The sequence below is a fragment of the Grus americana genome, chromosome 3 (genome assembly GCF_028858705.1).
Source record: "Grus americana isolate bGruAme1 chromosome 3, bGruAme1.mat, whole genome shotgun sequence".
In the NCBI taxonomy this organism is placed as follows: domain Eukaryota; kingdom Metazoa; phylum Chordata; class Aves; order Gruiformes; family Gruidae; genus Grus; species Grus americana.
The window spans coordinates 82,022,313-82,034,931 of NC_072854.1; the positions used below are offsets into that span (position 1 = coordinate 82,022,313).

Sequence of the window (12,619 nt, forward strand, 5' to 3'; positions counted from 1 at the left end):
TCAGGAGCTGTGAGGCAGCTGCGTTATCTTAGGGTGCAGTACCAGAGACCGTGGAGATGGTAGAGCCTCTTACAGAAGATGTGGTGCTGGGGGAGAGGTGGTGTTGCTGGGCCGTGCTCTGTGCTAAGCAGATACAGTAGCTTGCTACTGGAAGGATTTGTGCAGCTGTTTCCCAGTCTGGTTTAGTATGCTTGAGTTGGATACATCATAGAATAATTCAGGTTGATTGGGACTACTGGAGTTACTTATTTTTGATGGAAATTAATTCAAACTTAAAGATGTGCAAATTGGAGGCCTAAGTGAGGCTAACTGAATATGGGAAAGGTTTTTTTTTTTTAGTGGTTTCTGCAGCTGCCCGTTTGCCCTGCCTCCATGTAAGGCAGGGTTTAGGAAGACAAAGCAGTGATGGTTTATCTAGTAGGCTGCCATGCAAAAGCTCCCAAGGCAGAAATGGGGCTGGTGGCTGTTAGAGCCCTCCACCTACCTGTGTAACCTCCATCCTTCATTTGCAAGGAAGCACTTCATGAGCAGGGTGGTGGGATCAGAGGTATGATCTGCCAGAAATGGTGAGAAGGGAGTAGCTGAACTAAATTTCCTCTTCCACATCACACCTGGATGCTGGAGGAGACATGAGTAGGGCCTAAACTGCACTGATGACCATGTGTCTGAGGGGGCTGTACAGAATACTCTGCTTCTGCCCATGTGAACATGAGTAGAATTTTGCCTAGGTTGTGCTGGAGCTTTATAAATAATCAATTCATCAAGATCTGAAGTGAAAGAGAAACAACAGATTTCTCAATTTTGCAAGGCAGAAAGCAAGTGAAAACAATTCAAAATAAAAAAACCAAAAACTGCTGCCCCACAAAACATACTTGGATTATTTTTTTTTCACTAGGTGTTATTTAGTTCTACTACTTATAATCTTAAGTGTGGCACAGTAGGAAGCTCAGAATGCAACTGTGTACTGCCTAACAGTAATGAGACTTACTTAGCTACAGCATCTCTTGTTAAATCTTTCTTGTTAATTGGGACAAGACAGCCTGGCTGCACATCATTGTGTTGAGAATTAGAAACAATCTATGGTAGTTACAGTAAAGAGGAACAGCAAGACACTGATAGCTATAATTTTTTTAATTAAAAAGAAAAAAGAGAACACGCGCATGTGTGTTTAGATACTATAGTAGAGGAAGGATTTGTTGTAGCCTTTTGGCTTCCAAAGTAGTCATGCATTCCTGTAAATCAGTGTTTCTCAAACTTTGTGAAAGCCTGGCCTCCCTTTTTGCATCATCTGTCCTTATACAACTATTAAATTGGCAGCAGCTCAGTTTCTCTGGGGGAGGGAAATCAGAATGCTCTGTAATTACTGGCTACAAGTGTTTATGGACACTGAGCTGTGTCCAGCAATTAAAGGCATTTAGCTGTTCCCTTCCTAATACAAACACTTCCAGACAATAATTACAGCCTGCTTTGCACTTTCCTGGCCTTGAGGAGGATTCCCCTGGGCCCTTTTGCAACTCCCAAGGGCGCTGTTGCCTGGAATTTGAGAAACACTGCTGTAAACCAAACAGGAGCACGAGATAATGCCTAAGAGCAGCTGTTTATGCAGAGCTGCTTTCTTTGCAAACAAGGTGCACCATATGCTTTGGAGGCTTTCCACGCCCTGGATACTTTCTTTTCTCACGCTTGACTTTTGTTAATCTGTGTAGCATGGCTTGTTCGCACAATATTTCAATATGGCTGCATGCAGTATATCAATCTGTGATGCTATGTTGCTATTCAGAATTACCACCTGCATAACACGTTAAAGGAAAAAAAGATATTTGCTGTTGGGGAAAAAAAAAATCAGATTTAGCTCTAATATGACAGTACATGTTTTACTGTCCTATTTATTCCTTGCTTCTGTTCAAAGTTGCCTTTTGCTGTATGTTATATATCAAATGCCAGTTAGTTTGCATGCAATCAGCAGTTTAATTAGGGCAGGAAAGAGATGTCTTGTGTGCTTTTCACTGAGTCGTATTAATATTTCCCACTGTATTCATTTGTGATTCCAACTGTTCCAGGGGAAGGATCGTTAAACAGGTTGTATTCATTGTTCTAGGATTTACAAGAACCTGAGATGAACTGGCACTGTGTGTTTTTTAAGACATCTTCCAACCTTACGCATGCCAAGGCCTTTAGCTGACGAACATGTGCCCTGTAGTATTCTTGTGTAGAAGTTAGAAAAATAAACATTTGGAGGTTGCTTGTTACATTTGAAAGAACCAAAACCTATGTGCAGCTCCCTGACCTAACTGTCTTTATTTAATTCTAAGAAGCACGTGGCCCTTGCGCTAGGCATACTCCTTACTGCTCATCAGAGAGGCTTTGTTGAGAAGCGGTGTCTTCCAGGGCCATATCTTCTTGGCTGGCCCTTCTGCACTCCAGGTTCCGACTCATTAATATTGCATGGGCCGGACCTGCCTCATGCTGCAGTCTAGGTTCTGTAGCACTGGTTGCTTCGCAGGTCTCAGTGAGTTGCTGGAAAGAAAGAAAGGAAAGAAAGAAAGAAAGGATCAACTAGTTTAGGAAATTTTTAAGTAACACTTCAGCTATTTTTTGAAGTGACAGGTGAAAAAAGTTAAAAATTGATTTAGGAATGTCATTTTGTGAAACTGCATGGGATTCTGAACATGCATTATTCACAAGGGACTTCTGAAGAGGTACTTGTCACACTTTGTGTAACGCATAAATTTGGAAGGAAAAGCAGACCAGGAGCTAGAGGTTTAGTACCACAGATGTACACGTATAGAGAGCTGTAAAATAACTTGGATTGAAAAGGACTTCTGGAGGTCATCCAGTCCAAACCGCTGCTCCAAGCAGGGCTGACCTCTAAGAAGTTAAATCAGGTTGCTCTGGGGCTTGCTTTATACACCAAATTTTAAATCCAACTTACAAAGAAACCTTTTCATCAAAACTGGAATGCAATTATCAGTCTGAAAATGTTATGTGCAGTGTCACCCCACTGTAAGGAGTCCATTAGTATAAAAGCTTTCCAGAACTAACTGTGCTGTGTTAATGTTTAAATAAAACACTTCCTTCTTACCACTCTCCATCGAATAGGCACCTGGACTCTGAGCAGTTACTTTGGCCAGGACTCACCCCATCTACATTTAACCATGTAGTCTTAGTGTATTGTCCAGGCTTTCAATGGCTGGGAGGGAGATACGAGTGTCCCAGGGGAAGATTTCTTCCTGACACTAAGGATGAAGTGGAGTGTCCTCTCCACTCAATGCAGAGGCCATACCAACAACCTACTGACACTTCGTGCCCAAAGTTTGGATGGCTTAAAGTTAGACGAGGTGAATCCTACCATTAGTACTCAGTATTGCAGACTGGCTGAGTTCGTGCAAATTGGGCTATAAACTCTTGAGAGTTGGAATTACGCCTTGTCATCTGATATGTTCAGCTGTACATGTAGAAATATTATTAATGCTCATTAGAGTAATAAAGCAGGATTGGACCCAGATGAGTAAATGTTCATTCAACTGCTGTTGAAGTTCATGGCAAAACTCCAGGGAACTATACCATACATGGTATTTTTAGGTTGAGAGCAAAATACACACAGGCTAAGGAGGTTTTTTCACTTGAGGTTTGGAGAATTCTTTTAAAATTAGGGAAGTTGCGCTTCAGAACGATAGTAGCAGAAGAGTGTTTTGGACTTTCCATAGCCACAGTCTTCCCCTGTTGCCAATTTGGTTTCCATTTTGATAAGCGAAATATGAAAGTCTGTCTTAATTATGTTGTCACTCAACCTCTAGTTGCAGTCACCCTTTATCTCTAGTCCATCTTCTCATGTTACTGCTCTGTAGTGCTGAGGTGAAAGTTTCAAAATTCAGGAAAGCAATTGATGGCAACCGAAGTTACATAAATATACTTAAGTAGACAATAAAACAATAACACTACTATGTGCATTGAATTTTCCAGGGAAGATGGGAGCCTACTGGGAAGAGGACTGGAAGTTCTTTGTGTGTACTGTTTTGCTGTTAGAAAATGCTGAATCACAGGGCATGCAGGTTTCCTTTGGGAAATGCTTCCTACAGACTTCCTTTGACTAACCCTTTCAGGAACAAAGTTTTCAGGTCCTGGATTGAATTTCTGGTCTGTCAGAGAAGGGGACAGAACAAGCGTACTGTTCAGTGGGAACTGGTCCTCTTTGTACAAATAATGAAGTCCTGCATAAGCGAACAAGGAAGGAGCTATTTAGTTTGCTTATGATGGTACTCATCGCCTGGGCTGCAGAAAACAGAGACCTAAGTCCCTGGTCTGAGTGAAAGGGGTTTTGCCCGTTTACAATTTCAGGTGCGTGCTTAACAGCTGACCTGTCAGTTACTTAGAAACACGTCACTCTCGTATACACACTAATATTAAACAACAGTCTCATTTTCATTGTGATGCAGCAAAATCCAAACTAAATACCAAAAGACTGTTTTCTGACCAATGAGAAGGAAGAAACCAAATGGTAGTGAGGACAGGTCAAGAACCTGATAGGAGAGCAGCACAGTAGCTCACACTTAGTACTGTTATTTTGGGTTCAGCCTTACCCGAGTTGCTTGACTTGCTGCTCGAGCTGATGGACCCATGGCAATATTCATACTGCTGGATGACTGGGTGTCACTGGTGTTACCTCCGTCTGCAGCTGAGAGCCCAGAAATCACCAACGCACTTGAAAAACTTCTCTTGCCAAACAGCAGGCTGAGAGTTGAGCTGGTAGAAGAGGCCAGGCTGGACCGGAGCATTGCTGCAGCTCGGTCCTGCACAGTCAGCTGGCCAGCAACAGGAACGGCAGGGGACTGGGAAAACACAGATGTTGCCGAGTTGTGGAATGACAGCTGACTGCTAGAAAGCCTTTGGGCAATTTCGTGGGCAGATGTAGATGTTTGGATGAAAGGCTGGCGGCTTTCTACAATTGGTCCAGAGAGACTTGAAGCAGGGGGCCTTTGGTTTAAAGCAGTGTGTGCCTGGACGGACTGACTCCTGGTTTTTCTCCTGCCTTTAAAAGGAAGATTAATATATTTAAGTAAGTGGCATCCTGATGAACTCCATGCTATTGACAGTGTCCCATGTGTACATATTACTATTGGCATACTATTACTGGTTTTATCAGCATAAAAATCCCAAGACTAACAGAAATAACAAATGGCTAAACCTGTGAGCCTTTCCATGTTTTCTACTGCAAGGGTTCTGGCTTTTGGTCAGAATAGCTCCAGTGGTTCTGCACTGAGTCAAAAGAGAGGAAAATGAGAAGACACCCCAAGGAAAGTACGCTAATCACAGATTCACACCTAGTCTGCCACGCACATTTTAACCTGCCCACTGAATTACTGAGCAGAGTGTTGCTGTAACTCCTCTCCCCTGTGACAACCACACTAAAGCAGGGGATGTTGAATATCCACCTTAAATGGCTTGGTATAATTAAATACAAAAATAAACCCCAAACCCTGTGAGCTAAAACAATGGCACATTGAAAAGAATTATTCCTGCTTAGAGGGAAAGAGAATTTGAGAATTCAACCAAGTAGAAGACTACAGCATTCAAGCCACAAGACAGTTTTTAAGACAAATATTAAACTATATCAGAGTTCCAAGAGTGATATTTACAGTATATCACAGGCCGGAGAGATGTGAACACTTCTAGGTAGGGTGGTCTGTTGCAGGTCTGAATGAGACCCTCATAAGGCTCTTGCCCCATTCTGTGAAGCTTCTTGATGCAGCTGCTGTTGGCTACAGGGAGCGGGTTAGCTAACCTACTCTGATGTGCCTAGACAACTTCTGTCTTGCTGTACATATATGCCCCCACTTGTAACATTTATATCAATACCTTATGTCATTCAAACAAATAATTTCTATATTTCTTATGCTTGCATATTTAAATAGACATAGAATGAAAAATAAATCAAGTCATGGGCCAGTGAACCCACCAGATACTTGCTTGCCCCCAGGCACTCTGCAAATGGCACGCAGCAGGCTAGCATGTGCCACAGGCCCCAGAAGGGTTTACTCTTCCTGCAGACAGGCTCTAACCCAGGCTTACGCAGCAAATACCCAGTCACGCGAATGCCTGCTTGGCTTTTTTGCTTTCCAGGAAACTCCAAGCACTAATGCAAGCTGGCATTTTGGTTTTCTAGCTATAGCTGTAGGGTAGTGAGTTGATGCCAGAAAATCTGTTGAGAGCCATCAATGCAGAAACAGGTTTTGCTGGCAGGCATTTCCAGGTTGTTGGGGGTTTTTTTGCTTTGTTTTTTCCCAATACCCGAACTATGGAGGGGAGGGAAGCACTGAAACTCCTCCATATACTGAAATTTTGCAGGCATAAAGGAATGTAAATTTCACACTATCTTCTAGAAACACGACTGTTTGCTGAATTTGTGAGGGTTCCAATAATGCAGAATTTTGTATCCAAACTATTTACATTATATAGTTTTACATCCACAGACCTGCTTTTCAGAGGCTGGGATCATTAGCCCCCTTTTTCAGATGCTGAAGCAAAGAGAATTTAGGTAACTTGGCACAGAGTCAGATGGCAGTACTGGGCCACGACCTAACTGGAGCTCTTTAGCTGCACTGAAACCTAATTGGTTTGGCAAGCACTGGACCCTTTCGCACCCCACTTACTTACAACATATCTTTAATTCTACTTTTATAATCCAAACAATAAAAAAAAAATAATTTTCCTAAGATGGTGTGCAAAGCAGCATTCACTGTAGAGTAAGAGCCCCAAGATCTCTGCTTCAGAGCAACACGACAGATGCAGGTGGCTGTTGGCGTGCCGGTATCCTCTGCGCTTGAGACGTGATCGACGGGGAGGGCACGTGCTGCGGTGGGGGTCAGGCCTGGCTGCCGCACCAGCAGCCGCACGCACGTCTGGCCTCCACAGGGATTTGGGTTCTTCAAACTCCAGGGTTTTGTTTAAGTGCTTGGATTTCTACATCTGATGGTTATTTTAATATGTTGCCCTTTTTAAATAAAAAGAACGGACTGGAATTAAGAACAGAGGGGCTGTGGTGTGTTAGTTTGTGCAGGGGCTAACGTGGCCAAACATCTGTTTGTGATTTAAACTGCCAAGCTGACCCCTGTCCAAAAGTATTCTATATTCATCCCAAATGCAGTAGTTAGAACATCGGACAGGAGACCACCCGCATCTACACGTAAATAACTCTGTCCTTGAAAACACTTAGGAAGGAAAGGCTGTTCTGTAAACTGCATCATGAAATAAGGACACTTTGGGGGAGAACCCCACACGTTTCCAGTGCTCCCCATTCTGGTCACACTTTTATATAGGGCTTTCAATGCATTTTGCAGACTCAGTGGTACCAGGCTGCAAAATGAAATATGAAAAAATTAAATGCACTTGATTCACAGATTATGAGTCTAGAAGGGATTGCTGTGATCATCTAGTCCACTGTGCTATATAGCATGTGCCACAGAACTGCCTGAAATTAGTTCCTGTATGGTATTACTAATTACTATGATTATTTTTAAGAAATGCATCCAATATCTCCAGTCATGGAGAATCCATCTTAACCCTTAGTCACTTGTTTCACTGTTTGTTTACTCTCACTGTTAAAAACGTGCACTTGATTTCAAATCTGACTTTGTTTAGCTTTGTCATCTCCAAGTCTGCTCAAATCAACTGTATGGTCACCTTTTGTTGCCCAGGTAAGTACTTACAGACTATGATCAAAGCATCTTTTACAATATAAATTGTTTGAAAGCTCTTAATCTTTCACTACAGGATGTATTTCCCAGATCTTTGATCATTTTTTGGCTCTTCTTTGAACTCCTTCCAAATTAAAAATGCCCTTCTTAAACGAGGGCACTAGGACTGTGCGCGGTAGGCCAACGGTGTCCTGAACTAAAGTCAGATTGACAGACATGCATTACCCAGGTCACCCTATTCATTCTGGTTTATTAACAACAGGCATAGCATAAGTTCTTTCCCAGTCCTCTGGTATTGCCTTAATGTTCCAATACTTACTGAAGATCAAGCAGAGCTTGCTTTTTAACTAGCTCTCTTAAAAACCTTCTTGAATGAGAGTCATTTGGATTTGCTCAATTAAGCATATAGCTTTGATAGCCACTCTTTCACGTTCTTTGTAGCTGTTAGGCTGGAAGGAACTACTTTGTGATCAGATCGTGGAAATAGATCATCTGCATTTTTCCCCAATACAAACTAGACATATTTCTTTTCTCATTTCTGCATTATTGGCAACTCTACCTTTCTATATAGTGATGGATCGAGACCACTGTTAGGATTTCTTTTGCTTCTAATCTTCCTTGAGAATAAACAGCCACACACCCACTTTCATCTTTTTGTCCCTAATGGTGCTAGCCAGAAACTTCTCCTTGTTCCATTCTCTTTCTCTTATCACTGGTCTCTCAGGACTGAATACTGATTTGCATTTGCTATTTTCCACTTCCTGGCATTTGTTGTGCATTTCTTCATTTTACCTCCAAGCCAGGTTGCTTTTCTTAACTACGTGTGACCTTCTCTCTTGATTGTGGTTTTCTGGGCAGACAATACGTTCTTTTAAACGCCTCACAATTAACTTGCATTCTTGTATGGCATGCTCAGGATCATTATTTTACAATTAAGTTTGCCATTCTGATTATTGCAGTGTCAAGTTATGAGTATGCACATGGGGATTCCTCTAACGCTAGACTCAATTAAAAGCAGCAGTTAGTTACTTTATTCTTACAACTTGATTTACATTCAGGGCAAGATTTTCTCCAGTCCTGTCCATTATCTTTAATGATAGGTCAAAATGATCTAACGGGAAGAAAACAAGTGTCATACCCCTCTAGTTCTCTGCTTTAATTTATACAGTAATACCACAACTTGTTGGAAGGTTGAGTTAATTGGCTTTACAAGTCCTGATCCCACAGCGACAGGTCTCACAGTAACCCACTGCCATACTTAACGTATATTTCCAATGTGAAGGGCAGTAGTTCTACCTTGTGAATATGTCTGAAGTACTTTTGAATCCATAATTTGAGAAGGGCTCAGCTGTTAGTTGACAGAATGATTGGCAACAATTAATTTTCCCCTGGTAACTGCTGTATAGACATAAGAAGTTATTTCCTATTTGTTTGTTCTCCACATGCGCTGATGAACAGCCAAGCCAATTCCTCAAATAAATTGTCACGGTCCTTCAAGATAATTAAGATTTTTGCATACTTTCACTTCTGCTGTTCCCAGCCAACAATAAGCACAGATTCACTGTGGTACGGGCTCCCTGCATTGCACGTGTAGATTCCCTCCCATCTGCATTTCTCGTTCTGGCATTGTTAGTGGCACCTCCTAGCCCAAAAATTATGCATAAATGAGTCTGACAGTGGAACCTTTGGTGAATCACATTTGTCTTACACCCTCCCAGTAAATACCTGGAACAGTATCAGGAAGCCATCTCCTACCTGTGCTTGGTCATTAGGAAAGACAAAGCTCGCTCTCTCTAAAATGAGTTCTCCACTGGATATGAACATACTCCAAAAGCATCTGCCTACGTGGCCCCTCAGGAGAAGACTACAGAAAAAGCCAAGTAAACTCTGCAAATACCTGCACGCTGGTGGACCTCTTGAGATGAAGCTTGCAACTGAGGGGTTCCATCTCTGGTGGGCTGCGAGCTACTGCTCTGGCTTGAATTGCCTGTCGAATTGCTGCCAGACGAAGATCCCCCTCCACTATCCACCTCTTCAACGTTACCTCGCTCATGGTGAGCTGCATGGCAGTCCTTCCGCATTCTGTTTGCAGGAACACGCACATAGCAGCCATTATGTGCAAAAATTTGTGCCACCAATATTAGCTGCCCTCAAAACGTGTAATTGTACTCTCTCATTCCACTGCAGGTCTTTTGACATTTTATGAGGTGACAAAGATGATGATGTGTGTTCAAGGCCGGGTTGGATGGGGCTTTAGGTAACCTGGTCTAGTGGAGGGTGTCCCTGCCCATTGCAGGGGGGTTGGAACTAGATGATCTTTAAGGTCCCTTCCAACCCAAACCATTCTGTGATTCTATGTGGTAAGCTTACTTGGAACAAAATTGTATATGACACAAACCAAATCTTCCCTTGTCTGTGTTAAGTGGCTTTGAAGCCCTGCAAGACCTTAGGACGCTATCTAACATTACAGTGGTCTCTAAAGATCTACCTTTGCATGAGGTAAACAAGTAGCAAAGAGGAGGAATGGGCTGGAGGGAGCTTAGTGGCAATGAGCTGCATGGTGGGAAACTAGAGTATTAAGCCACTAGATGTAACCTTGGCGTTTTAGCATAGGTCTTAGTGTGCAAGCTGGCTCCCATAGTCTCTCCATGGTCCCCTGCCTCTCCTCAGCCACAGTGGCGATAGGGCGGGTGGAGGAAACGAGACAAGAGCGAGTTATTGCTGTATGAAATGAGAATGGAATGAGAGCTGGAATGTGTCAGATACTGATCATGCATACCGAGGGGAAGGCAGGCAGTTCTGGTGGATAAGTACATTTTTAGATGTGTTTTGGTCAAGAACAATAACTTGGGGATGATCATCTATACTGCCAAAGCTTTGGAGCATAACCCACCAACACATTTACTCATCTTCTGACATGTCACTGAGTTACAGAAAAGATCCCTTATTTACAAGACATAAACAGTAACATTCCCTGGAATAAGGGAAATGTCTGTAGTGCTAAGTGATTTGATAATGCATCTTGTTGAACATGTAGAGAGCTTTGCCTAAAAGCCATGAATGAGTTAATGAATCTGCCTTCTGCTATATCTGTAGGGCTATTTTGTTATATTCTGAGTTACTTGCAATTAATTTTTTACTCAAAGATAACAGTACAAAATTACTCTCTCTTAACAGAAAATACAGTGAAACCAGGGCTGCAGGGTCTCTATCTGCATAGGCAAAATTTAACACCTACCTTAACCATTTGGATCTGAACCACTTTTTAATGTTGTCCAAACTGACAGGTCCCCCCCAAATGTTCCTCAGTTGGCTGTGTGTCCCAAGGTACGAAGTGGTTAAAGGGGAAACGTACATTGGATATCCCAGTGGCTGATCACATGAAGAATTAATTAAGTTCCGCAAGACCTGTTTATTGTTCTGGATGCTTCCTCTCTCTGGGTTACGATTGCGTAAGAAAATCAGTTCCTGCTGCTGCCCAGCCCAAAGCCCTCTGACGCACTCCTTGTTGACCTACAGGTAGGTTAAAAACACGTGGATCCTGTGAAAACATTTGCTACTTAAGATGCAGAACTACGCAATCTAGGTGGAACGGCAGTAGCTGTGTGTGCAAACACCTCATGTCTTTGCACCAACAGGTTTTATGAACTTTTGCAGCTACTCCCTGGTAAAGCCTGGAATGTTATTTCAGATACACAAACATAGAGGTGCAAAATGGAAGTCAACTGAGGACACCTCTTCTAGTCTCCACTCCCTACTCCGATAACTACAATCAACCTCTCCTTTTGGCCAGATTACTCAGAAATACTACTAGTTACCACAGCCCTAAATTACTGCAATATTAGAAAGATGGTATATGTACCTTGATAACCTTGAAGCTCAAGTAGCTTTTGTGGAGCATGATAACTTTGTATTCATCTGCTCCTTCATCTACCACATGTCTCAGGGTCAGCAGCTCCTCTCTGTTGGAGAGTACAGCGCTGCGCCAGGCTGGGTCCCCTTCGTGACAAATCACAACCTTTTCTTCAAATGATTGGATCGCTTCATACAAAACTGCTGGGTCCTCATACTCGTCTGGGCAGGTGAACTGGTCCTAGTAGTACAGGAAAAAGTATTGAAAAGGTCAGGGATATTGGTGAAAACACAAAAACTAGTAAGAATAAACAAAATCCTGGTTTTCAAACATTTGCCAGCTGACCCCCCAAGTGACTTGCCTTTTGATACAGCGTGTCTTTGGGGAGGTAGAACAATTAATTTGACAGTAATATAAAAACGTACAATTTCTGGTTTATTGTAACCTGTTCCGATCTCATGTCTCCACTGCACAAAGACACTTGGAGAGTGACAGCTTATCCACTTTGTTTTTATAAAGTGGGAAGTCGTGGGAGGCGGAGCTTTTGGGTAAGCTGGAGGGAGATTGGAATCACCTGGGGCGTTCCATGGTTCTCGTGGAAATCCTTATTTTTATTCAAGAAAAACCACCCACAAAAGCACAGACTGGGAATCCATCAGCAGATATCACAATATTGTTTTACTGCTTTAGCTGTCACACAGCAACACAGCCAGTGATAACATTCATAAAATTATTGTGTCAAATTCTCAGATATTAATTCACAGCAGTTACATTCCACTTCAGTTACATTCAGAGCAATTATAAACATCATGTATGATAAAAGCATACGATACTAAATCATAACGTGCCAGAGCAAGAACAAAGTCAACTCTGAGCTATATAGGGGTTGACCTGAAGAAATTGGAGCAACTTCAATGGAGGCGTGCCAGATTTTTACAACTGAAAACAGAATGGGGTCAGAAACAGCCTGACATAATCAAACAAACAGCTGTGACACTAACCCTTCAAACCACTCTCCTCTCAGCTGTGGCTTTTAACATATGGAAGTGTTACATGTGTATTACCATTCACA

The 12,619-nt window shown here is 42.3% G+C and overlaps 1 protein-coding gene across 9 annotated transcripts in view; it reads right to left on the reverse strand.

Annotated features, from left to right (window-relative positions):
• Positions 1–930: 930 nt before the first annotated feature.
• Positions 931–12,619, reverse strand: part of PCNX2 (pecanex 2) — a 155,243-nt gene continuing 143,554 nt past the window's right edge. For 4 of the 9 annotated variants that reach the window (XM_054819343.1, XM_054819342.1, XM_054819346.1 and 1 more), the window contains 5 exons: positions 11,557–11,787; positions 10,933–11,207; positions 9,592–9,776; positions 4,581–5,029; positions 931–2,517 (listed from right to left, as the gene is read on the reverse strand). In XM_054819343.1, coding sequence (XP_054675318.1) covers positions 2,344–2,517; positions 4,581–5,029; positions 9,592–9,776; positions 10,933–11,207; positions 11,557–11,787 — 1,314 coding nt within the window. In that variant the 3' untranslated portion in view covers positions 931–2,343. Of the gene's footprint in view, positions 2,518–4,580; positions 5,030–9,591; positions 9,777–10,932; positions 11,236–11,556; positions 11,788–12,619 lie in introns of those variants that run through there. The other 5 variants (XM_054819345.1, XM_054819348.1, XR_008576269.1 and 2 more) reach the window with 5 other exon arrangements.